We start from the raw sequence: 27,819 nt of genomic DNA, 5'->3' as shown, positions 1-27,819 counted from the left end.
TGGGGGTGGGGGTGTTAAGGGGGGGAATGGACTATTGCTTTTTGTTTTTTTGGACTTCCCCTAAATTCAACCTCTCATAGGGACTAGGGAGGAGGCAGTGGTCCGCCTGATTTCGGTGGGAGTGGCTGGATAGTTGGGGTATAAATAGCCTGATTAAAGTCATACTCTGAGCGGCTGGACCTCCTGTGGCCAGATTCTGTTTGGTGTGTTGCGCAGAAAGCAGCATCATGGCACCTGTCCTACTGTGCGTGCTGGTTTGGACAGCGTTTGCCTGGTCTCCAACCCGCGCCCACCTCAACGAAACGTAAGTATGCACACTTAAGGCAGGTCCGAGGATCTGGGTTTATGCAGCAACGTTAGAAACACACGTAGCGATATAAGATATTTCGTTTCAAAATCCATTGCGGGGCAACACTGGCGGAACTGGAACATAGACATGGGGTGGCAAAGGGTCTCTGCAAGGGGGCATGAGACGACAGTAGGCTACGTGGGAAGAACCCTTAAACGTAGGCAGGGCCGTTGCTACCATTCCTGGGCCCCTAGACAAGATTTACTGATGGGCCCCCCTGCGCTGAATTGTTGACGGGGGGGGGGGGGGGGGGGGGTGGAAGGAGCAATTGTTGACCGGGGAGAACAATTGTTGACGGGGGGGGGGGGGGGGGGGGGGTACTATGGTAGTACTATGGGCTGGTGATATAATAATAATTTAGAATAAAAAGATTTTTTTTTTTTTTTTGTGGGCCCCCCCTGGGCTGTGGGCCCCCTGAATCGTCATCACCTTTCACCCCTTATCGACGGCCCTGAACGTAGGCCTCCAAGACTTATACAACAACACCGGTTTTTGTTGCAAGGAGTTACGTTTGAGGGGAATGGGCCTAAGATTACATCTACAAATCTTCACCTTCAGTTCATTTTCTAGTTTGTTTCAATGCTTTGAGAGGCTTGTGGACATAGTGGCGGTTTATTTATTTTTACAAATACAGTTTTAAGAATAAAAGGTTAGGGGGGCAGCTGGGATGGCAAGGCTCTAAAGTGGGCCCCCCACCTGTAGATCCGCCCCTACTTGGACAATACTAATGCTGTTACGAAATCGTGCACTCCCAAGCAGGTTGGTTTACATAACGCACGCACGCACATTTGAATAATTTATTTGAATCCACCAAATTACATTCAGTACAGAGAAAGGATTAAAATATTAGCTAACAAGATAACAAGCTTTGATACTCAAGGATACAAGAAACATCACCTGTGCCACACAGCAAGGCTGCCTATTGTAGCTGAAATAGAACAGAATTTGGCCAATTTTTTACCTCTGGTTTTTGAGAGCCCTGCCAGTCCAAGCCCACTGACTGTGAGTTTGTGGACTTGCCCCAAACTGCCAAAGATTAATACTATCAATTTGCATTCATAACCTATGTCTCTGATCCTTGTACTGATGGGCTGGTATTTGGTTATTTTGTCATAAAAGGCTATGTCCATATATAGGTCAAAGACCCAACCTACCTCCATCAACAGCTCCTCCCTCCTATCTTTAGCCAGAAAAATAATATCAGGGTTGTCAGGAATGTTTTTGAACACATCATTAGTAGTGGTGAACCAATCTGCCATTACAAGGGAATGTTTGTACATGGAAGCATTTGAGTGTTTTTTCCTTTGCATTGCTTGCAATCAAGTCCACCAAGGGATATGCTTTTGGTTGGGTGTAAAAGTTTTTCCCGACAGAAATAACAATGACTCAAGAATAGTAGGTACAATTAATACAAAGACCAAAACATCTAAGCACACGAACATATCCAATAATATAGTTATATTTCATACGTAAACAATCAGTTGTAATATTAATCAGATGGGAGCATCAATGAAGAGAAATCCCGTTAATATTGACCACAGACATCACGATCCCCGCTCCTCCTCCTCTCGTCAGCATCTACGCCGTGACTGTGAGCTCCAGGGTGACCGGAGGGGCATCTGAGACGCTGTGCGCCCACGTCCTCTCCCCCCCGGAGCCGCTGGCCCTCAGGGTGACTCTGGAGGCGCAGTCCGGGAGCACCGTCATCCTGGAGGAGACGGTTTCCACGGATTACTACGGCTGCTCCACCTTTCAGGTCTGCTCCTCTAGTAGAGAAATACCAACAAATGACTTCATTATTTAAACTAATTTCAACAGAGCAGGGTTTTATCCAAAGTCCCATTCATCATCAGTAGTCTAGACCCCCCCCTACTACCCCTACTAACCACTGTAATGTAACCACTAACGCATAGATAACCACGTTTAAGAGTAACTACAATGTTTGGGGTTCCCTGGCTCTTCAATGTTACGTCATGTTGCGTAACGTGGTATGTGGTGGTTATATGGGTGAAGTTGTACCAGTACATGAGTCCTGTATTGGGCCGGCGTCCAGGTACTGGTGTCGGGGTCGGGGCGTCCGTCAGCAGAATGTATCTCAGTGCATCGTTGTTGTACCTCAAAGCTACGTTGAGCCCTTGATGATGGGGCGGGTGGTGTTGCAGGTTCCCATTGTGACCAGCAGCACGGTGGCCACGGTCAATGTGACCATCCAGGGGGAGAGTGCCGTCATGAGCAAGAAGACCAAGGTCCTCATCGCCCCTCCAGCCTTCCTTCATCTGATCGTGACGGACAAGCCGCTCTACAAGCCTGGACAGACTGGTACACATGTGCTCACCCCGTCACAAGCCTCCAGCCTACAGGGAGAGGGAAACACTGTATTGCAGTAGTCACAAATTTTGCTCTGCATTTTTTGTTTACTGCAATAAATAGGTTGGATCAAAGCGTAGGCTTTTGGGCATCCGTGAACCTGGAAATTATATTTGTGTTCTCTTGCTGTTGTGAAAGGAAAACCAAACAGTCTGTTTGAGCTAGTCCCCGTCCTTCATCAATACATAGACAATGCCTCCTAACCACTTCTGGCAGACTCTTATTCTTTCATATTGCTGTTCAGCCTTTCACCGTCTCCACCCACAACAACCTGAGGGGGGTGGGCAAGATATGAACTGTTGTGTATTTAACAGGAACTTTGGACCAAGATTAATCCATATCACTTAGAAACCCACTGCATCGTGTTTCATCTGAAAGGCCTTTAAGGGGAACTTTGGACCAGGATTAATCCATCACTTAGCGACCCACTACATCGTGTTTAATCTGAAATACCTTTTAAGGGGAACTTTGGACCAGGATAAATCCATATCACTTAGAGACCAACTACATCATGTTTAGTCTGAAATACCTTTAAGGGGAACTTTGGACCAGGATTAATTCCATATTGCTTATGCCCCTTTTCCACCGACAGTACCAGCTCAACTTGCCTCGACTCGGTCCGCCAAAATTAGTTACCTGGTGTCTGGTACTTTTTCAGTCTCACCTCCGTCGAGGTTCCTAGAGAGCTGATCTGATCATACCGTAAACAGCCTACTGGCCACTGATTGGCCAGAGTTACGCCACTGGCCGAATAATGATGAGCGCGACGTCCAAGCCTGACACCCGACACCCGACAACCAACACCCGGCATCTTTAAATACTAGCATCAGCGTTCAGTCAAAAATAGTGATTGATTATTGAACATGGCAGGATCAGTGCGCAAGAGCACGCCGTGGACCGTGACAGAGGTGGATATATGTCGCAGTTTCGTGCATGCGTGCTATGACGACCCGCCTACGTTAAAGAGATACTTTCTAGATGGAAACACAACGTGCCTGAAACCAAACCAAGTTGTGCCACGCTAAGTCATGGCGACGTGAGCTGGTACTGTTGGTGGAAAAGGGGCATTAGTGACCGTCTACATCATGTGTCATCTGAAATACCTTTTTAAGGGAACTTTGGACTAGGATTGATCCATATCACTTATGGATAGAGGGGTTTCCTCTGAAATACCTCTGAGGGTTTCCTTGAAACCAAATTGTTCTAGTTTTGATTATTGTTTTATTTGAAAATAAGGCTGTCCTTTTGATTGTTTGTGATCACCTTTGACTCATGTGCATTCTGAATGTCCACACTTGAATATATATTTGAATATACCTGAATTTATTTATTTGTAGTCCAGTTCCGGATCGTCTCCATGGACGCTGGCTTCATCCCATTCAATGAGCTGGTACGTGATGTCCTCTTATTTACAATCCTTCATCAAACTGGAGAGCCATGAATTGTTCCCGTCAGTCAGGAGGCTGAGCTCTCTGGTGCGCTCTCCATTACCTTCCATACTACTATTCTTTTGGTGTCATTATGTAAGAATTTCCTATTGATAAGTCATATAAAAAGGTCTTTATGATTATAATTACTCAGCTAAAGATAATATGAAGGAAAATACTTTTGTGAGTAAAGAATAGATAATACAAATAGTATGATAAGGCCATACAAATCTAGAAATGTATTTATGAAAATAAATATAAAATGACTAAAAACGTCCTTCCCGTTTATTTGCAGTATAAAACAGTTGAGCTTCAGGTAAGAACTCTTCAAATGTACTACATAATACATTTTTCTACATTTTGGTGTATATATATATTTCAATATATTTCAATAGTTTCATTCCAACCATTGATAAAAAAAGGTATTATACACCGCTGCAAATCTCATGGACTTTGCATAGGAGGGAAATGGAGTAATCTTGGGGGTTTTAAATAATCAGTTGCATCTGTAAGTACAGCAATACCTGCTCGATTCGCAGTGATTTGGTACATGTCTCCATGTCTTTCACTTGATGCCAAGGACCCCAACAGAAACCGCATCGCGCAGTGGCTGGATAGGGCCGCCGTCAGTGGCATCCTGGACCTCTCTCACCCCATGAGTCCAGAGGCCGCCCAGGGACCCTACACCATCACCGCCTGGACGGAGAAAGGAGAGAGCACCTCTCGCTCCTTTGACATCAAGGAATACGGTCTGCCCCCGACTGCAACAAATACACACACACGTGCACACACGTACTGGTACTACACAGTAAATGTTGTTTTAGAAACATTTTGAATCTGATGGATTTTATTAGCCGATTTTTCATGCTTGGAAAATGATGCTTAGTCTTGTCCTTTCAGTTTTGCCAAAATATGCCGTCAACATCAGACTACCTAATGTCATAAATATTTTACAAGAAGAAGTCCCCATACAAATTTGTGGAAGGTGAGTGTCCACAATGCAGAATTCATGGAAAATGCCCTTGAGTCCCATCATGCCTGTGGTCATCATTGCTTCCTCCCACTGTTAATCCACCAATGCCTTGCGAGGCGCTCCTTCTGACAGATACACCTATGGAAAGCCTGTCCTTGGGTCCATCAAGGTGGTAGTTTGTAGAGAGGGCCAGGACCTTTTTTCATGGCATTATTCTGAAAAGCAAGAAGACATCTGTGTGACATCTCAACTGCAGGCAAGTGGCAACTAGACCTTGCAGCCTAGGGGGTTGGCAGGCAGTTATGTGACTCGTAAATACTTCCTACATGAACCCGACTTATTCTAGACATTTTTAAATATCATCCGATGCATGGGGTAGTGTTGGGGTTATTTTGGGTTAGGTAAGTCGAACATTTACATAAATGATGACTCATATAAATATTTTACTCCTCTTATTTGTCATTTGCCTCATATATATTAATGCTGCTTATATGTGTTCTAGATCTTGATCTATTTGGTTTCAGAAGGTGTTGGCTAACCTTCGCACCACTTTTTCGTTCTATCTCCCAGACGGACAGAACTGGCTGTGCAACGCACTTCATTAGGGTATCAGCATTTGGCCCAAGAGATCAAACGTACCGGGACATGTTTGAGGTGACGGCTGAAATGGAGGAGTATGGCACTGGTAGGTTTATGAATGAAATAATTAGTTGTTTTGCAGACAAAACAAGACATTGTCAGTGTTGGTGTCAAATAATGACCGTTGCCTGTATATTTTGTAGGGGTGGTCATTCAAGCCAGTGGCCAAACGCCCTTCTCTGTTAATGTCAGAGAACTCACATTTGAGAATGTTGCAGATAATACTGCCTATAAGCCAGGGATCCCATTCGAGGGCAAGGTAACGGATATTGGCCATGAGCCATCAAATTCAATCTGTGTGTGTGTGTGTGTGTGTGTGTGTGTGTGTGTGTGTGTGTGTGTGTGTGTGTGTGTGTGTGTGTGTGTGTGTGTGTGTGTGTGTGTGTGTGTGTGTGTGTGTGTGTGTGTGTGTGTGTGTGTGTGTGTGTGTGTGTGTGTGTGTGTAATGTTTTTTATCTTTGTTTGTTTTATAAATATTTAAAACTTGTGTGTGTACGTTTCCTACCTTGGGTTCCAGGTCAAGCTGACTGGAATAGACAGGAAGGCGGTGGGGGACGAGGTGGTATATCTATACGTGGACGTCAACGCAGCGTCGTACAACCTCACGCTTCTGACCCAAGACAACGGCATGGCTTCTTTCTCCCTGGACACCTCCCTGTGGAAGAACAGAGTGGTTCTTACGGTTTGTCCTTGTGTCTGTATGTTGTATCGTTGACTTGCGGCAAGAAGGTCCTTGGTGCAAAAGCATCTTGGTCCTAGTTTTGTATGTTCTCCACGTTCACATTGGTTTCCGCTGGGTGAGCCAGTAACCTCCAACACCAACACCTCTGTGGGGTCAAGGCCCTGTCAGTGGACCTCCCAGAGAAGCTGTTCAATCAGAAAAAATTTTTACCAGGGGGACTCAATGCTTTCTGTATTTAAATAACTTTTTATTTTATTTTAAAGTTGACATGTGTTGTAATATCTCCTCCTTTAGGCAAGCTCTAGACCCAAGGAAGAACGGCAGTCATTTGTGCATGGGAAACGCCTGCCTGCATACCCCTCGGCAGTACTGACCATGAGGCCGTTCTACTCTAAGAGCAAGAGCTTCGTGAAGATCTCAGCCAACGGCCACAAGAGCCTCTGTGAGGGGGAGTCCCAGGTGGGCGCCCAGTACATCATCCAGGGCGAGGAGCTTAGGCCGGGGCAGGAGGAACTGCCCTTCTACTACACCGTGAGTCAGCGTTGTAAACACTTTACACAAACACTTCAACGCTTTGCTTTATTTATAAAAAAAACATGTCATTTGGAGATATATCTCTGGCGTTAGCGCTTTCTCCCTCCCTCTTTCGATTAGGTGATGTCCAAGGGTGCAATAATGAGGCATGGGCATCTTCCAGTTGCTGTAAAAGAAGGAATCGGTAAAATATCCTTCTATAGATATTCAAATAATAATTAATGTGCAAGTCCCACTCATGAAGCTTCTATTCCAGAGAGGACGTCTCCTATTGGCTCCACTCCCTTGCTTGATAGCGTGACGGGCGTTTTGGAAACGTTCAACAACACCCCCGCACCACTCATATGAAACACAGCGTTTCTAAAGCTGTTAAGACTTTGGCCTTTCAAATAATTCAAAACTATTTTAGAAGAATGTATCAAGGATGTGCCATATCATTTATCATTTGGAATATTATTACTGCAAAGCTTTCTGAATTTTTCTTTAGTAGACCTTTTTTATATTGCTGCTACTAGCCTGTCCATGCCCTATTCTTCCCCTTCTCCGATCTAGTCAACAAAGGAGTGCTATCCATCCCCCTGCTTGGAAAAGCTGCCCTCAGCCCATATGCCCAAGTGGTGGTGTACACTTTGATGCCAAGTGGGGAGGTGTTGGCGGATAACAAGGACTTCCCAGTGGACCAGTGCTTCGAGAATAGGGTGTGACAGGCTAAACCTCAATCTGAAATGGCTGACAAAGCTTTGAGTTTGATTGACATGGTAGAAAAAAAAAAAAAAAAAAAATTGTCAAATTGAATTTCATGGTGACTTTACTGTGCCCTTTAAAGTGTAACGTTATGCTAAGACCAAACCCAATGAAAATTGTTTAACATGACAATGCAAGGTGTGGTTTCTAAATGAGCATACATAAAGACAGCAATAGGAACTGATCAGAATGGCCATTAAAGGGACTCTTACCTTTGTTGCATTTTTACACTTTTTTTGGATAAGATTAAATTGGTATTAATAAGGTAATAACACTCTAAAATGCAAGACAGACCCACCAGGAGTAAAAACAAACAATTATTTCACCCTCATAATATTTAGTGAAAACTTCAACCAATAAGATTCTTCGGACCGAAGGATCTTATTGGCCGACAGACCTGTCTGTTTGCTAGATGGACATGCAGGTTTTCCGCGGTTTTCCGTCTGCTTCTTGTGGCGCATTCGGGCCCGCGTCATCAAGGCGCGTCCTCAACTAGAGGGTTTGTTTTGATTCCACGGCAGACAGTAGCGAGTAGCGACCGTAGCGACTGAAGATGGCAGACCAAAGTGGTCCACGGCGTACTGAAACTGCACCATTCAGTCCGATTAGGGGACTCATCTCGGACTCAGACTCACAGAGTTACCCTCCTCTGGAGCCTCAGGAAGACCAGACTGTTGGCCACCAACTGCACCATTCAGTCCGACAAGGGGACCCGATTCGGCCTCAGAAGCCAAGTGGTCCCGCTCCCCTGGATGATTCTCAGGACCTCCAGACCGTTGGCAACCAACCGCACCACTCAGTCCGATTACGGGACCCGTTTCGGACTCAGACGCGAAGTTGTCCCGCTACTCTGGAGCTCCGGGAAGACCTCCAGACCGTTGGCACCCAACCGCACCACTCAGTCCGATTACGGGACCCATTTCGGACTCAGACGCGACGTTGTCCCGCTACTCTGGAGCTACACGAAGACCTCCAGACCGTTGGCACCCAACCGCACCACTCAGTCCGATTACGGGACCCATTTCGGACTCAGACGCGACGTTGTCCCGCTACTCTGGAGCTACAGGAAGACCTCCAGACAGTTGGCACCCAACCGCACCATTCAGTCCGATTAGGGGACCCATTTCGGCCTCAGACGCTACGTTGTCCCGCTACTCTGTTTGTAATGCTCATACACCTTTCTTATACTCAGTGGGACCACTGTCCTTCAACATGGGGCCTCAAAACGGTATCACACGAAGCCCATAAAATTACAGTGAGCCACCTGCTAAATTTCTTGTTTACTAGACCCCTGGTAGATATTATGACCCCTGGGAGTCTAAACTAAATGTATTATTATTATTATTATTATTAAACATAACCCATGGGAGTCTAAACATAACCCATGGGAGTCTAGAACTTTTGTACTGTAGCGACCCTGGGACAGTTAAATAGTTTGTGTGTTATGTGTTACATTATATTTCGTTGTCCGCTATGCCAGTTGTTCTATGTGCATGTATTGTAATGTTCTTCTTGTCAATCAGCGTGGGGGCGAATCATTAGGTCAGCTGGGGGAGGGCCTTGGAAGAACAGGAGGGTGGGGGCCTGCACGCGAGTGAGACCGTGTTGGGGGTTGCCGGGGTAACCGGGGTTTGTTTTGTGTCGGTTTTCTGCCGTTGGTTACAATGTTACGGGTTTCAGTGACCTGGTTTTGGTTCATTAAAACTACCTTCAACTACTAATGACTCGACATCATTATGTCACCGGCGAGGTCGTTACAGTACTCTAAAAAATAACGCTTAGTTTTGTAAAAATAACGCTTAGGGGGTGGGGCATTGGAGGAAGGCGGGATGATTTGAATGTGCTGTAATTCTCAAATGCAACAAAGGTCAGAGTCCCTTTAATACATGGTATTGTTACTGCGACCCTTTTTTGTGTTGCTATCTCCAGGTGAAGCTGGAGTTCTCAGCAGATCGAGAGCTGCCTGGAGGAGAGACCTCGTTTCGCCTGGAGAGCCAGCCAGGATCCTTGTGCTCCGTCAGGGCGGTGGACCAGAGCGTCCTTCTGCTGCAGCCGGATCAGGAGCTCAGCGCTTCTTATGTACGTTCTCACACTCTTACCAAAGACATAGACTCCATCCCAGGACAACCAGTGATGACCCAGCTCAAAGGTTGATAAATAAGGGTCAGATATAGTTTTTTCCATTTAAGGTACCCTAATTTTTGGACTATAAGCCGCGCCTTTTTTCCCCATTATTCGATTCTGCGGCTTATATAACGGTGCGGCTTATCTATGGATTTTTACAGCTAACGGCCACTCGGAAAATTAGTATTCAAAGCTTAAATCAGTATTCAGAGCTTTGTTGTTTTTTTTCACATACGTGACGTTACCAGAGCGAGGGAGGCAAACTATAAGCGGGATCTCGGGAGGAAAAGTAATACTTAGCGAAATGCTAACCTTAGCTTAGTTGTTTGTTGACGTTCGCTGTACAGCGCCGCGCCAATCAACTGTGACTGGCTTGCTGCAGATCGTGAGCGTCTTGGTAATACCCGGACAATATAATGGATATAATATGGACACATAAGACAATCAATATTCGGTATTTGTTATGGATTTATTGTAAAAATTCCCTGAGAAGATGCACGTTCCAGGATGAATTGAAAAGCTCCCGTAAGGGCTGAGATGGCAGAGGACAGCTGATTTGGAACGGAACAACAGCTGTCCGCTTTCACGGGAAAAAACGAAGGAACTTCAACCTGCTTAGGCCTACTAATTAACGTTCAAAAGCTATTAAATCTTCAACAAAATATGCAGATACTGTCAAAATTGGTTCCAGGGAGTATATAGGGATTATTAATGTTGTTTTTGATGGTGTTTTTTTCTGGAACGAGTATTCGAATATTCGATCGGAAAAACCAACGAGTATTCGAAGCCTGAAAAATGACATTCGGGCCAGCCCTAATTAGAATTAAACAATAAAACGCCTGCATTTTATAGTCCAGTGCGGCTTATATATGTACACATCATTCAATTTAGCTGCTGCGGTTTATACTCCGGTGGGCCTTATAGTAAATACGGTACTATGCAAAAGGGCTTTTAGGGCAATCCCATTTCGTAAACCATGGGGTTTGCATCCAAAAGTGAACAGCAGTCTGTCGACTGTTTACTTTTCTGAACCAAGCAGCACAAGAAGCTGACAGTTGGCTACTGTTTAGACTGCTTAAGGCTAACAGGATATTGTTATATAACACTTAATGCAATGTTTGAGCAAAATGTACGGAAGACTTCCTTAGGGATACGGTGATATGTTAACTAACTTTGATAAATACAATTGTGGATTTGAGATTGATTGAATAATGGCGTCTCATTTGCATAAATATATCTTTGGATAACTTTTTAACACAATCATCTGGAAAATAATCCCATAAATCCGGGACCCAAATTTTTGGTAATTTGGGTTTACCAGTTTTACCAGGATTTTATTTTTTCAGGTTTACTTAAACTTTCAATATATAGAAAAACTTTCCAGGCGGACATTATGGGTCCATTTGGCAAAGAATAGTGCCCAAAAACCAAGTTTCAGATATATTTTTTTAGAACGGGTGGGGGCGCACCTTTTAGGTTTTGGAGACATCCCTACTTCTGGTCTACATATGCTTATTTTATTTGAACACTCCCAGGATTGTTGCCCAGGCTTACATAACAAAAAAACACAAATTCATGACTAAAACCATAGTTGGCTATGACACATTTCAAAAGGAATTCAATTCAAAGAGTATAATTTTTTTGTTAAAAAAAACCTGTATCAAAAGGCTATGCATTGAATACAATAAAATCCAGTATTATGCGCATATAAATGTTGAGATAAATCTAGTTAGTAGGGCTTTCTCTTGTCTTACGTGGCCTCCATTGGAGAGCCCCACTTTAAGCCCACTGAACACGGTTCACCTCGGACTCGGGAACAGCCCTCTCTCACACATCGTCATGTCAGACTGCTGCACCTGCTCAGTCCCAACGCTCTTTCATCCGTGGTATCTGAAGGTGTTCAACAAGCTGCCTGTGCAGAAGCTGAGTGGCTTCAGCTACCAAGTGGAGGACCGTGAGCCGGATCCCTGCTCACAGCCCTGGGAAGAGATGGAGGAATCCACCGCGAAGGACGACGTCTACAGTGTTTTTAAAGTAAGGTATGAGTGATGGCATGTGGAAATACATCAATAATTATGTCAAATATAATATTTGGACCATGATGCCTTATGCATATTGACATGTAAATTGCCCTTTTATAATGGGTTAGTTATTTATAGTTATTTATATATTGTAGCAGGCCAGTGGGTGTGGGGTTTCCAAGCCACCAAGTTGAACAGATAAAACCATACAACACACAGAGCAGTTCAAAAGGGTGATTTATTTACAGGGTAAATAACTATCACCAGGGTGGGGAAAAGGGTAATCCGTATCCAGGGGCCGTCACCAGGAGGGTCCTCAAACAAAGCGGTCTGTATACAGGGGGGTAGTCAGACGGTCCAGGTAATCAATAGTCTCTCTCTCGCTCTCTCTCTCTCATAATCAACCCCTGATGTAAACATCATGAATTCTCCTCCAAACATACCACTCCCCTCACTCCTCCCTGCCGTCTGCCACAATATTTATGTATCGTTCTAAATTCCTAACTGCCGATGACAAACAACATTTTTGTTTTTACTCACACTTTTAGGAAATTGGAATAAAACTTGTGACCAACTCTGAGGTGAAGAAACCAGCCACCTGTGTGTACCCTGAACGTCACGATTATGATATGGCAGTTGATGGTATGATGTATGATGATGGTAGGTTCCTTGATATTGGCGGATCTTTGAGGATGTTAAGCAATGTCTAACTGACATGCCTGACACTGAAAATCACCTCCATTCAAGGATATTGTTCAATGTAATGTTCTCTGATGCATTCTGTTTGTCAGTGGGCTCGTCAGATCAATATTCCGACTCATCGACAAACTTGATGCCCATGAAAAAAAATCGGGAAAAAATAGAAACTGTGAGAAGCTACTTCCCTGACACCTGGATCTGGGAGCTGATCGCTGTCGGGTTAGTGCTCTACTCCTGAAACCTGGATTTGCTGGGTCAGTGCTGGGATTTAATCCCTGTTGGGTTAGTGCTGGGACCTGATCCCTGGTGGGTCAGTGCTGGGATCTGATCCCGTTTGGTTAGTGCTGGGATCTGATCCCGTTTGGTTAGTGTTGGGATCTGATCCCGTTTGGTTAGTGCTGGGATCTGATCCCGTTTGGTTAGTGCTCTACTCTTCAGGTTAAAGCTACACTAATTCGAGAAGTATGTTGCTAAATTGAAGTAATGGGCAGGATGTCTGCAGAAGTACGATTATTGGCAGGAGTTCCAAGAATCTCATTTAAAATGGAACTGAAACCATTTCAGTAAAAATAACATCTCCCACCCCTCAGAAGAGCCTGGGATCCCCCAACCCATCAGGGAAGAGATGTCCTGATTGGTCATGAGCACTCCCATCAGCTTTGAGCCGTCTTAAATGGACATATGGCCTTATACTGTCGGCAAGGCCGGCCTAGTCATCTTGAAAGGATATCCTCTCATCTCTGGCTGATGGCTGTGCCGTTTCTGATTAATGACGGTGGTTAAATGAGCGGTTGAATCTCAACCACACCCCCTTAACACACTGGAGGTCCCTATTTGACGTGGTGACCCTCTCCATCTGCAGAGACAGCGGGTCGGTGAGCGTGGTGAAGACGCTCCCTGACACCATCACCAGCTGGCGGGCCCAGGCCTTCTGCACCTCCTCCTCCCTGGGCTTCGGCCTGTCCCGGGACACGGCGCTGGTGGCCTTCCAGCCCTTCTTCGTCAGCCTGACGCTGCCCTACTCGGTGGTCCGAGGGGAGGTGTTCACGCTCAGAGCCACCGTCTTCAACTACCTCCCTAGCTGCATCATGGTGGGCCTCTCCGTGCTGCGTGTCCCCCGGCCCCCCGGTGGGCTGAGGGGAGACGAGGACGCTCTCCATTCATTAGAAGCTACTCAGAAAGGAAGAGATCCTCTTTACACCTCTTGCATCCAAGAAATTCAACGCATTGTGTATAGTATCATGTAGTGTAGTATTATGAAGTATACGATGAAGTGTAGTTTGTAGCATAGTATGTAGTATAGTATGCAGTATAGTATTAAGTTGTGTAGTATGAAGTATGGGATATAGTATGTAGCATAGTATGAAGTATAGCATTATGTAGTCTAGTTTGTAGTATAGGATGCAGTCTAGTTTGTAGTATAGGATGCAGTCTAGTTTGTAGTATAGGATGCAGTCTAGTTTGTAGTATAGGATGCAGTCTAGTTTGTAGTATAGGATGCATGATGTAGTATGTGTGTTGACTCTGCGCTCCCTCTCTGCAGGTCAGGGTCCAGCTGAGCAACTCGTCCCACTTCTCCCTCAGAGAGTGTGCGGACTGCCAGTACACCATGTGTGTGTGTGCAGAGGAGAGCAGGGTTTTCCAGTGGGAGGTCAGCCCCTCCTCCCTTGGTAGGACCTAATGACCTGCTCCTTATGCCCTTCACACCACAGGAAACTCTCCTCCTTCATGGAAGGACAATCATATCAATATAATACAATTAATTGATCCCAGTCCAGAAGAGTAGTGGCAGCAGCTCTTAAAATGAATCTCTTTTTATTTTCTCTCCATTTCTGAGTGCGCTCCGTTCCTCGCTGTAAATGTCAGAAGTCTTCTTCACTGTAACGTCACAGGCCCATTCGCACATCGTAGACAAATCACAGGAAAGGATCTGCCACTGCGTCTCTGAAGAACATCCCCAGTCTGGGTGATCAAAGCACCACAAGCGTCCCTCGTGGCTTCACTAAACATCCGTCACCAATAACATTTGTAAAAATCACTTCTGTGTACTAATTCTACTGAAGGGCGTAGAGCAACGACAGCACTATAGCACTTTGGTCTTTGTGATGAGAGGACTCTCACATAGCAGTTCTCACTGAGCCTGATCATGATGGTAGACGATCTTTCCGCGCATTGTGCAGCTGATTAACAAAGTGCATTGGATTTTAATATGGTTGAGGAGGGCATTATATTGGTACTGGAGCATGCGCCTGATTTAAGTGTCTAGGGAGAGCAGTTGGCGATGGAGATAATCCTAACTTTTTGCCAAGTTCCATATCATAAACGGTCAATTTGAAAGATGTTAAAAACGGTGACTACACTGAGTCAATCTGCTGCAGCATGTCTACTATAGTGAGGAGGCTACTCTAACTCCACTATAGTGAGGAGGCCATTCTAACTCCACTATAGTGAGGAGGCTACTCTAACTCCACTATAGTGAGGAGGCCATTCTAACTCCACCATAGTGAGGAGGCTATTCTAACTCCACTATAGTGAGGAGGCCATTCTAACTCCACTATAGTGAGGAGGCCATTCTAACTCCACTATAGTGAGGAGGCTATTCTAACTCCACTATAGTGAGGAGGCCATTCTAACTCCACTATAGTGAGGAGGCCATTCTAACTCCACTATAGTGAGGAGGCTATTCTAACTCCACTATAGTGAGGAGGCCATTCTAACTCCACCATAGTGAGGAGGCCATTCTAACTCCACTATAGTGAGGAGGCCATTCTAACTCCACTGTAGTGAGGCCATTCTAACTCTACTATAGTGAGGAGGCCATTCTAACTCCTATAGTGAGGAGGCCATTCTAACTCCACTATATTGAGGAGAACATTCTAACTACTATAGTGAGGAGGCTATTCTAACTACTATAGTGCTAATGTGGGATGGCCTGCCATCCCACATCAGCAGTGATGGGACACACACACACACACACACTCCCACACTCCCACACTCCCCGTTCCTTTGAAAATTACTAACCGTTGCCAACAAGTCAGGTAGTCCCTCTGACGAAACAGCCAGAAACCTCTCCCTGAGGGAGGGGTGTGAGAGGCACCTCTCTTTGTTTTGATTTGAGGGCTTTGGTAATGTTGAGGAGGGGAGAGATGTTACAGTCATGTTAATGAGGTGGATGTGTGGGGGGGTCAAGTCTAAGACGGATGGAGAAAGCCTTGTGAACACAAATCAAGTGACAAGGGGGCAAATAAAAAGTGTGTGTGTGTGTGTGTGTGTGTGTGTGTGTGTGTGTGTGTGTGTGTGTGTGTGTGTGTGTGTGTGTGTGTGTGTGTGTGTGTGTGTGTGTGTGTGTGTGTGTGTGTGTGTGTGTAGGGGAGGTGACCCTGGAGGTCCGGGCCGAGGCGCTGCACACGGAGCAACTGTGTGGGAACGAGGTGGCGCCCCCGCCCACGGTGGGCCGGGTGGACACAGTGGTGCGCAAACTACTGGTGGAGGTGAGGTTCGCGCTCATGGATGGCACACACACACGTTGCCCACCTCGTACTCTGCCACACACGGGTCCTCACATGTGTAAAAGAAAAGCTAACATCTCTTTAAGTCCCAACATGTTGTCGCTCTGTGTTAATCCTAAATCGTATATTTTCTGTGTTAATCATGAAGGTCTTGAAACGCTCAAGCTAAACCTAGATGATAAGTTCCCACACAGAAAGCAGTGATAATGTTCAGTGAACCATCAGGTCAAAGCCCTGCTAGAGGACTCAATGGGCCGGTTCTGAAGGACCATAGAGACCCCAGAGCAACATGATGGGGGTTGTACACTAGAGTTGACTTAATTGTGTTTTTACCATTCTAGGAATAAAGCAGATATTAATCCTCATAGTGAAAGTGTGCCGTTCTTCTCCCTTCCAGGCAGAAGGCACCCCAGTGGCTGTTACCCACAATGCACTCCTCTGTCCTGGAGGTCAGTCATCCCTCAGTTGGTTCCCATTTGTTTACTCAACCTACTTTGGGTTTCCTCACTGAAAAAGGGTAAACAACTCTATGTTAAGGACTACAGCGGCAAGACAGGTCCAGGGTCATTCTACAACACATGCAGCCTGAAGCAGGGCCAGGCTGGCAGGGCAGCAGGAACCAAAAGGGATAAGGGTCAAATGCATGACAAATAGCAACTAGAGACCACAATGACCAAGGGCCATGAAACATACAACCAACTGACAAGGGACAAAGGAAGTGAACTTGTTTATATGGGGGAGAATCATCGCTTGAAGCAAGCCCAAATATTGCTAGCCCATCTCCAGTTTTTCCTTGAGATATTAATAATAATATATATTATTATTATTATATAGACAGAACCCACACCAGACCTAAGGGTTAAATAGAATAAGTTCTAAATTCAAGGCTACCAATGTTATCCTTTACATTTTACCAACATTGATCTATTAAATGCTCAAAGGACTGTTAATAACAATAATATTATTCTAGATTTATATAGTTCTAAATATATGAAGACCATGACAATCCAGAGAATTTTAAACCGATCCATAAGTATTCATCATTGCGTGGATTTGAATTTGTCCGATTACAGATAACTGTTCATTTAAAATGGATGATTTTGCAAATTTTCCACACGCCCCACAAAGATAAATGACTGGATGAAAACCGTACAAATAGACACACAATGTCTACCGTAACTTGCATCATTATTACAATAATTAATAATTTTTACAATAGTAAATCATTATATCTTTAGATAATTTTCAATGCTCCCTACTAATTTATTTTAAACGATGTAGACGATGGATTGATGGAAGTCAATCGTACCTTGTAACATTTTCTCTCTTCATTAGTTTGTTTTTTTATTCCCCAGCAGAGAATCCAGCAGAGAAGAACATCTCTCTCCTGCTGCCAGACCTGTTTGTGGCTGGTTCTGCCAGGGCCTCTTTCTCTGTGTTGGGTCAGTACCTTAAAGATATCCAACAAGGGTTTAATAATGCAATCATAGTATAGAATTATTGAAAATTGTTAATAAAGCAATGAAAAATAATTATAATTAAATAAATATATATTTTTTTAAATATTTGAGGAGGGTACATTTGTTTTTCGTATTTTGTTACATCTCCCATATGAAGTGTGTGTGTGTGTGTGTGTGTGTGTGTGTGTGTGTGTGTGTGTGTGTGTGTGTGTGTGTGTGTGTGTGTGTGTGTGTGTGTGTGTGTGTGTGTGTGTGTGTGTGGTGCTGGCCAGGGGACCTGATGGGCCGGGCCATGAAGAACCTGGACAAACTGCTGGCCATGCCGTACGGCTGCGGGGAGCAGAACATGATCCTGTTCGCCCCAAACATCTACATCCTCAACTACCTGACCAGCACCGCACAGCTGACACACGCCATCAAGGAGCGGGCCACGCGCTTCCTGGAGAGCGGTGAGGCCTGCAGAGAGCACCAGACAGCACTATTATCACCCAACATCATACACAGTCCCACCAGAAGGTCTCCACTCTGAAACGCTCGTGGTGGGGCCAGTGTTCAGCAGATCTCACCATGCGCTCCATGTCAACGCTCCCTTACTCAGAGGGGAGGGGCTCAAAGCTCTGAGTGTGTGAGCTGAATTCACATCAGCTTCGAGGTCACGTGACACAGCCCCCTAGTGGCTCAGCTAGGACACACATCGGGGGACCGGGGGCGGTCCCCAGCATACATCGCCTCAAAAGTCACTGCTTGCTACTGCTTTGGGTTTGTCTTTTTGGGCAAAAACCTGAGGAAGAGACCTATTGATGAAGAGGTTAAGAAAGAAGAACCTAGTTTAGAAAACAACTGGGCAGAGCACAGAGCAGCCATAGGAATCACAAATTAAATTATAATTTAGATATGTTTTTGCATGTATCAAATGCAAATCTACAATCTGAGCATCCTATGCATTCATGTGCAGGCTACCAGAGAGAGCTCACCTACCGGCATGACGATGGCTCCTACAGTGCTTTTGGCAAGAGCGACGCGTCTGGAAACACCTGGTGAGTACGTCAGCTGGGGCTTCTCTTCGTAGTTGGCATGGTAACCGGGTGGGCCATCCCGCCATGTACATGGGTTTCATTCTGGTACAGGGCACATTTAAATAAAAATCCCTTAAAAGGCCCCTATTGTACCACCAGTTCAGGTGCGTATATGGGGCCCTTCATATGCTGGTAAGACACCCTGGGAGGGAATGCAGAAAGAGGGAACCCGTCCTTCCAGGGATGGGTAGGAGTGCAATGACTGCCACAATAATGGTCAGGTGCAATGGTAGCAAAACAGGAAAGAGGTTGGTGTAGAGGTGCTGGAAGCCAGGCGTCTCTGCATGATCCTACACACTGAAACATAAAAGTGCATTGAGCCCCACCCCTCATTTCCTTACCATGACCTTGTTAATGTGTCGTTTGTGGCGCTTGTGCCTCATTCTCTGTCCCAGGCTGACTGCCTTTGTGATGAAGTCGTTTGGCGGCGCCAAGCCCTACATCTTCATCGACCCCAAACTAATCGTGGACTCCAGAACCTGGCTGCTCAGCCACCGGCGGCAAGATGGATGCATCACATCAGTTGGAAAACTGTTTCACAACGGCATGAAGGTAACTTGGATCAAGCCATACGGCAGCAAATGTATTCAGGAGCTTCATATGACCCACAGTGGTTCCCCTAAGACGTGCTAGAAGGGTGTGGTACCTGTCCTCCCAGCTGTGGTAAAATAGCATTTGGGAATTTATTGTCACTCATGATGCACACTTAGAATAAATAACAAAGACATGCTTTTGAAATCTAGTCCAAAGAAGATGTAAATACCTGACAGCCGTGTGTCTGAAGAATGTTACACTTGTATCCTCAGGCCTAGTTCTGATACAAGGTATTATGTCTAGTGCTAACAGCAGTAGAGATGGAACTCAGACATAATGACATCTGGGCCAGATGTCTGATATCACATTGCTTTGTACACTCAAAAAAATATTTAAGCCCAAAAGTTAAAATGTATGCATTTCAATTACATGACAATTTTCCATCTATTTTGATCACATAACTCCAATGTAAAAAATGACATTTCAATCCATGTTTATTAATCATGTTCATTCAACATGAATAAATTAGATAAACTCAACATTAATCAATTAAATTGAACTTACTCAGGTATTATGCATAAACCCAATGTATTTGGTTAGATTACATGAACATGATTAATAAACATGGATTGAAATGTCATTTTTTACATTGGAGTTATGTGATCAAAATAGATGGAAAATTGTCATGTAATTGAAATGCATACATTTTAACTTTTGGGCTTAAATAGTCTTCACTGTACCTCAGTTTTCGTATTCTGCTGAAATTCAGCTACAACAATCACTGTTTACAAAAACACAAGTTAAATATCATTTTGCGAAGAAATAAGAAGGTAGGACATACATTAGAGCAATTATCCATATTTATTACGACAACAAGGAGCCTGGAAAGGAATTTGGAAAATAAATAAAAAACAATTACATTTATTGACAGTTGTACAAATTAGTACAATCTCCTGTGTGTGTGTGTGTGGAGATTGAGATTGATCCAGAGGCAACTGTTAGTGTGATCTGAAGAGCACTAAATTACAAGAATAACGCTGAGCTCAATACCTGCTTGATACTGGTGATATGTCACAAAGTTTACACTCCCACATTCACACAAACCTGCAGAAAAAAAAGAAAGGGTGGAAGGGACAGATTAGCTGATCAATATTTTAGTAGAGAAAACCCAACAAAAAATGCCACTAATACTTACTATTAAGAGGTTGCCCTGGTTTTCACAAAGTAAATCCAAAGAGAGAATACCTGAATATGAAAATTGAGGAAAAGTAGGCTATAAGTGACAATTCACACGAGACGATAAATGTAAGTCCATGGGCATGAATCCCCCCCCCCCCCCCCCAACAGCCGCCATTACCAACTCTCGTCCAACACTGTGGTAATATGGCATCTTTGGACGTTTTAATACATTTGGAGATGGCAAAGTATAGCATATATTCGAACTGTGTTTTATCAAAACAACCACGTTTTCATAGATTACCAGTACACTCCCGACAACAGGCTCTCACTCCCTACTCAACGGCTGGACGTGTACGGTCGGCAACCACTCCCTCGATTGCACCTTAACGGCCAGGAGCCAGTCAATCGCGGGGACATGCGAAATACGATAGCTAGCTAAATGCTTTGGCAGACCCAATGTCTAGCCACCTGACGTAAACCATGCCTAAATGCTAAGGGCACAAGCCGTTAAACAACATAAGCCAAGGGATTTGCGATACCATTGTGAAAGCAATAGCATATTTATGGTGTTTCATGACTATTTTCCTAGCCAGGTTACCCAGCTAGTTAGCTAAATAGTTAGCTAGTGCTAGTTACAGTGCTAGATAACTCGCCTAAATGAATAAAGAAACGCTTATATTCAGTAACAGAACATCTATTCTAATGTTACCCACAACTGTTTTTCAGTTCAGATGTTTGTGGGTCAGTAAAAAAGAGAACCGTACTAGGAAAATAAAAATGGACTTTTCTTTTCCAAGTTTAGTAGATCAAAAGTCAGCGATGGGATTTTCAGATCAAATCCGGAATTCCAGATTTCCGACCTAGAAATTGTCACCTTTGTGAATCATGCGTACTATCTATATTTAACGAATTTGCATGATCCGTAAAAACCAGAGTGAAATGGGGACGATTTTCGGGCATAAACTGTCTGAAGGACATTAAGATTGTTCCTTTCCAAGTGTCCTAGAGGATGTGTGTTTGCGTCCAGCTGGAGCTCAGCAGGCCTATCTCCACACCTCTGTACCCTACCCGCGCCCCAGTGGTTCAGTGTCAGGTGACAATAATGAGCCCAGAAACTCAGGGCTCATTCCCTCCATCGCCATAGTGCCAGCGACTTCCCACTCAGTCAAGGGGAGGTGGTTCTTTTCTTTTCTTGTGCTTACTACGTGCTTTGGTGCAGCCTGAGCTCATTCCATCCTGTTCCCCCAGGGCGGGGTGAGCGACGACGTGTCTCTGACCGCCTACATCACGGCTGCACTGCTGGAGCTGGATGCAGTGAGTGCCCCTGCCCCATGTTAACACCATGAGCTATGAGCTATATATGTAGAAACACCTTGAGCTATGAGCTATATATGTAGAAACACCATGAGCTATGAGCTATATATGTAGAAACACCATGAGCTATGAGCTATATATGTAGAAACACCATGAGCTATGAGCTATATATGTAGAAACACCTTGAGCTATGAGCTATATATGTAGAAACACCATGAGCTATGAGCTATATATGTAGAAACACCATGAGCTATGAGCTATATATGTAGAAACACCATGAGCTATGAGCTATATATGTAGAAACACCTTGAGCTATGAGCTATATATGTAGAAACACCATGAGCTATGAGCTATATATGTAGAAACACCATGAGCTATGAGCTATATATGTAGAAACACCATGAGCTATGAGCTATATATGTAGAAACACCTTGAGCTATGAGCTATATATGTAGAAACACCATGAGCTATGAGCTATATATGTAGAAACACCATGAGCTATGAGCTATATATGTAGAAACACCATGAGCTATGAGCTATATATGTAGAAACACCTTGAGCTATGAGCTATATATGTAGAAACACCATGAGCTATGAGCTATATCTGTAGAAACACCATGAGCTATGAGCTATGAGCTATATATGTAGAAACACCATGAGCTATGAGCTATATATGTAGAAACACCTTGAGCTATGAGCTATATATGTAGAAACACCATGAGCTATGAGCTGTACATATATAGAAACACCTTGAGCTATACATATATAGAAACACCGTGAGATATATAAATATATATATATAAATTAGAGCTATATATGTAGAAACACCATGAGCTATGAGCTATATATGTAGAAACACCATGAGCTATGAGCTATATATGTAGAAACACCTTGAGCTATGAGCTATATATGTAGAAACACCATGAGCTATGAGCTATATCTGTAGAAACACCATGAGCTATGAGCTATGAGCTATATATGTAGAAACACCATGAGCTATGAGCTATATATGTAGAAACACCTTGAGCTATGAGCTATATATGTAGAAACACCATGAGCTAAGAGCTGTACATATATAGAAACACCTTGAGCTATACATATATAGAAACACCGTGAGATATATAAATATATATATATAAATTAGTGGTTGGGCGATAAAAAAAAATATCGCCGTTAATCTATTTTCAAACACTTCCTTGTTCGGACCCATCATGTGACTGAACGAACCATTCAGGAGCTAGAATTTAGAATGAAGTAAACGTGAGGGAATCAGAGGCAGATTCAACAGAATATCCTTACTGTGTTAAATATGTAAGTAATAATTGTGTAACATAAATATATAAATGATTAACTGATTGTAAGTACATTTCTAGCAAATTAACTCCAATATAAATTACATTAATTTATTCTACAACTTTCAAATATTTAACTTCTAAACCTTACATTATTATGGATAATTACACGGCTCTTCTCAATGCTGTAGACTGCTCTTCACAACTTCCGGCGGTGAATTATATTTGATAATTCACCGTTGCCAAGTATAATTGACAGCTGTCAAGGTAAACAAAAGGATTATATAAAAAAAATACTGTCTGTCACCACATGAGCTCTATATCTCGCTCTCTAGCTTATGTTGTGCAAGATGGTACAGATATAAATATATATATATATAGAGATATTTATTTATACCGTCTGTCTGGTGTGTGTGTGCCCATATAGATACAGTATATAGCTGATTCCTTTGTTCCCTGGTGTGCCCATTGCAGGCAGACCCCATGGTGTCTGGGTGCCTGCAGTGCCTGAGAGTGGCGGTAGCGGGAAAGCTGGAGAACATGTACACCACAGCCCTCCTCTCCTACACCTTCACCCTGGCAGGGGACCAGCAGACCAGGGCCGCGCTCCTCACCGCTCTCCACCAGCGCTCCGTCACAGACGGTAGCTGCATCTCTGTTCGGCCTGCCCACGCATGAAGTAGCCTGACCACAGACGTTTTGAGGAGAACATTGATTAGATCAGGTTCTAGTCTAGACTAGATCATCCATAGGCACTCTACTTTTTCAATATTTGCAGGGCACGCACTCATTCAAAGAAATATTGGGGATCAGATGTATCCTGTATATGTGTTAAAAACAGTATTTAAGCCAGGCATGACTGTTTTCAATACATGTGGCTTTATATTCAAGTAATAAAGATAAACCTTGAAGTACTGCAGTAGTTCAAGTGTAGTTCTCCCAAAAGCCCCTCACTATCTCTGCTCTTCTAGGGGGCACGCGCCACTGGAAGCGGGCGGAGGCCTCTGAGAAGGTTCTGGACTCCCTGGAGGTTGAGATGACGGCCTACGTACTGCTTGCGGTTCTCTCCGGACCCCCGGTGCCGGGCTTCGACCTAAACTATGCCTCCAGCATCACACGCTGGCTCATCCAACAGCAGAACCCCTACGGCGGCTTCGCCTCTACGCAGGTCGGAGGACACACACCAATGTACACTGTGTGATACTAAATGGCCCCCAGCATTAACTTCCACCCACACACGCAAGCTTTCGCATTCCAGAATCTCATTCAATCTGTCCTGTCTAACCGCAGTTTGATTTTAAATGAACTGAGGAGATGTCTGGTTGTGACGCCCGGTGCAACTTGTAAACCCTGTTGGACCCCGACAGGATACGGTGGTGGCCCTCCAGGCCCTGGCCCGCTACGGCGCTGCCACCTACAGCTCGGAGGGCGCCTGCGTGGTGGGGCTGAGCTCGCTGGGCGGGGCCAGCTGGCAGTTCACCGTGGACCAGAGCACCCGGCTGCTGTACCAGGAGCAGGCGCTGGACTGCCTGCCCGGGGACTACCGCATCACGGCCCAGGGGCAGGGCTGTGTCCAGGCACAGGTGGGACCCCCAGGGGCAGGACTATGTACAGGCACCGGGCTGTGTCCGGGACCAGGGCTGTGTCCGGGACCAGGGCTGTGTCCGGGACCAGGGGTGGAGGAGGAAGGAGGGGTTTCCAAGAAGCCAAGAAGGGGTTCCCACCTCATGGGTTGATACTAGTCACTGAAGCCTGAGTGTCTCCCTTGGTTGCCCCATGACACATCTCTGGTCAACTGCCGCTTTATGGGTGCCAGGCAGCAGCTCTTATTATTTGTGTTCATCCATTGGAAGGTATAAAGGCTTTCCTTGTATAAAGTCTTAACTTAGAATAACATTAATTAATAGTCCTTAAAATATGTCAACCATGGTCTAAAGGATAGGCATGTTGAAAGTCTTCTATCAATTTAGTACTAATGTCTGTGTATAAATATTTTGTATCGAACTTCCCAACTTTCCTTAATACATAGATGAGCTAGTATAGCCTTTGATTTCATGGTTCCTACAAACGCATATAATCTGTTTGATACTAATAATTAACTGGTAGTTCAGTTTCAGCCTTAAAATATATATTGGCATATGGAGAGATTTTTGGACTTTGTAGGCTCCTGGTTTTTTTTTTTGTACGGTGACGGTACCCCCAAGATCGGGGTAAGCCCCCGATCAATATTCCTGGAGGGGGATGGCACTTAAAATCTAATTCAACAAGTAATTCCACCCCGATGTTGGTTCACCTTGTTGTCACCAACCAGATCGCCATGCGTTACAACATCCCCCCTCCTGGTGACTTCAGTTCCTTCCACATCGCCGCAACAACGACCGCTGTGTGTAACAGCACCCGGCCCACACTGACCATCAGAGTGGACCTCAGGTAAGGTTATGGCAAAAGGCCAGACTGTTGAGAGAGGGGTGGTGGAGACCTCAGCAGATAGACCACAACGATACCTACCAGATAGACGGGGAACCGGCTGTGTGCTGTCACTGGCTTAGTGAATGTACATTATACAACCATTGGATCCACCAACAACAGAACATCAAACACAAATGAGTCCAGGAATGAATTCTAGACTAAAGGGTACACTGTGGACTTAACCAGTAAATTTTTTAATGAGACGCACTGATTTTTTGTTTTGTAACTAAAATCTGCCCACTGGCTCTCCAGTCCTAAAGGTTCCATAGCCCTGTATAGATGGTAAGCAAACCAAACCCCTAAAACAACTTATCTTAGATTAAATGGGATCTAGTGGACTACATCATAATGCAATGGTTTGATCTCCATTCAAATTCAGATGTTTATATGGACTCAAATTGCTCGTCATTGCTTGAATTACCTGTTACTGGCCATTTTGTGTCGCTTGGTAACGTCACAGAGGTTCTGAATCAAAGAGTCCACCATACAAAGAACTTTTTAAGATGTTGCTCGTTGGCTCAGACAACCTCAAATTCTGTGTTGGGTTTCCTTTACGACAGTCTTCTGGAAGGTGAACTTGTTAACTGAATGGCCATCTGAGAAGGTTTTCTGCCCGTGTTGCTCAGGTACCAAGGTAGGAGAGAGGAGACCAACATGGTGATCATCAACCTCAAGCTCCTGTCAGGCTATGGCCTTCAGCAGAGCACTCTGCAGGAGGTGAGTTTAGATGCACTGGTCTGTGTGTAGCCCTTTAAGTGAGTTTAGATGCACTGGTCTATGTGTAGCCCTTTAAGTGAGTTTAGATGCACTGGTCTGTGTGTAGCCCTTTAAGTGAGTTTAGATGCACTGGTCTGTGTGTAGTCCTAAGTGAGTTTAGATGCACTGGTCTGTGTGTAGCCCTTTAAGTGAGTTTAGTTGCATTTCTCTGTTCTGTGTGTAGCCATTTAAGTGAGTTTAGATGCGCTGCTCTGTTTTGTATTCATATTTCTTTTTCAACATGAAGACTGTTGTCAGCAAGCGTTCTGTGTTCTTCCCTCTCAGCTGAAGAGAGAGAGCAGTGTGAAGCGTGTGGACTTTGAAGAGGGCTACATCAACATCTACCTCGACGGCGTACGTACCAGGGGAGCCCTGTTCCCATCATGCTTGTGTTTACATTCCTGTGCTCCTCCCCTCACTGTTCTTCTGTGTGCAGCTGAAGAAGGAGGTGTTGAGGAGCTACAGCGTGACCCTGGAGGAGGAGGAGGCCGTCAGGAACCTGAGGCCGGCCGTGGTGAAGGTGTACGACTACTACCAGACAAGTAGGACCCCCCGCAGGCCCACTCCTTAGGACTCGTGCTCGGAGGAGTTAGGAGGAGTGCTCTTCATTTGATTGTCCTTTGTGTTGTTTCCAAGGTGACGAGGCAGTGGCAGACTACTCCTCCCCTTGTGCGGAGCGTAAGTACACCCAGTTTAACCACGCCCAGCTGAAGCTTACCAAGGTCCCTGCCTAATGTGGACCTCACATTCCAGCTTGCTGTTTTGTTATTAATTAAAGTGTAGATCCTGCTGTGGCTCTTTTTGGTTTTTAAGCAAAAACTAAAAACCAAAAATACTTTAATTACAACTTGAGAATTGCAAATAATAACATTCTTTAATCTTGTAGGTGATGATGTGAATGATCTACTATTGGAACGATCGGAGCCACCAACAAGAAGCACATCAATCAAATTAAAGCCGGACTAATGGTTGTGCTACATTGTTAATTGTAGCCAGTGAATTCTTTGAATGACAAAAGATGAGATTTAATTTCAACATATACACAAAAGAGGAATTTGCCAAGATGACATGCATTCAAGAAAGCCAATGTTTATTCAATTACAATTCTGTCTTTTAATCGATAAAGATAATCCAGTTTCCATTGGCGTGACAGTGAGCTATGAAACAAGGTACCGTAAACACAATAATGGTCTAACAGTCGACTGGGATTGAATGGATCCGAACGACGGAAACAAACCAGTATTGCAAAACAGCTTAGGTAGAAGTTTGTCTGCACAGGCTGGGTGATTACAGGTGAATTGTGATTGTGATTTCATGTAGTGCGCCTTGCTCTACATTTTATTCTGTTTCTAACAAATATTATATTAATTGATCACTACCATAGTTTAAATTTCGCCACAATAAAATCTTTAAATGACAAAATACAAATATCTGTTTCCCTCGTACAACACAGTTTGATTTTCAATGGAACCCATCTACGTTCCCCTATCAATAGAACCCACCGTAGCCATCTACGTTCCTCTATCAATAGAACCCACCGTAGCCATCTAGATTCCTTTATCAATAGACCACAAGACTAGGAGGTTCGAGGGGAGGAGTGGGGCATAGCATTTTTTCTTAGATTTTCTTTCCCCTTTTCCACATCATTGTCATCATAAATAATCTACCTAC

At 44.4% G+C, this 27,819-nt stretch overlaps 1 protein-coding gene across 2 annotated transcripts; it reads left to right on the top strand.

Moving 5' to 3' along the window:
• The first annotated feature begins 154 nt into the window (after positions 1-154).
• Positions 155-27,590, top strand: LOC130406565 (alpha-2-macroglobulin-like protein 1). 2 transcript variants are annotated; one of them, XM_056612228.1, is made up of 36 exons: positions 155-304; positions 1,925-2,105; positions 2,512-2,668; positions 4,054-4,106; positions 4,439-4,459; positions 4,724-4,892; positions 5,044-5,128; positions 5,249-5,372; positions 5,687-5,801; positions 5,899-6,014; positions 6,273-6,437; positions 6,732-6,968; positions 7,092-7,155; positions 7,524-7,669; positions 9,645-9,794; positions 11,736-11,873; positions 12,409-12,520; positions 12,652-12,778; positions 13,422-13,650; positions 14,103-14,229; positions 15,929-16,050; positions 16,466-16,517; positions 17,427-17,510; positions 17,801-17,977; positions 18,484-18,565; positions 19,000-19,156; positions 21,566-21,631; positions 23,398-23,566; positions 23,895-24,091; positions 24,291-24,506; positions 25,235-25,353; positions 26,019-26,109; positions 26,434-26,502; positions 26,585-26,690; positions 26,785-26,826; positions 27,035-27,590. In XM_056612228.1, the coding sequence occupies exons 1-36, from the start codon at positions 228-230 to the stop codon at positions 27,112-27,114; spliced, it is 4,422 nt and encodes a 1,473-aa protein (XP_056468203.1). In that variant the 5' UTR covers positions 155-227; the 3' UTR covers positions 27,115-27,590. The 2 variants fall into 2 exon arrangements, with proteins under 2 accessions (XP_056468203.1, XP_056468202.1); XM_056612227.1 differs by having other exon boundaries at positions 17,424-17,510.
• Positions 27,591-27,819: the final 229 nt, after the last annotated feature.

This window comes from Gadus chalcogrammus, chromosome 16 (assembly GCF_026213295.1).
Source record: "Gadus chalcogrammus isolate NIFS_2021 chromosome 16, NIFS_Gcha_1.0, whole genome shotgun sequence".
NCBI classification, from domain to species: Eukaryota; Metazoa; Chordata; class Actinopteri; order Gadiformes; family Gadidae; genus Gadus; species Gadus chalcogrammus.
Note: the sequence above shows the minus strand (reverse complement) of the source record. Positions and strands in the feature narration are given on the sequence as shown.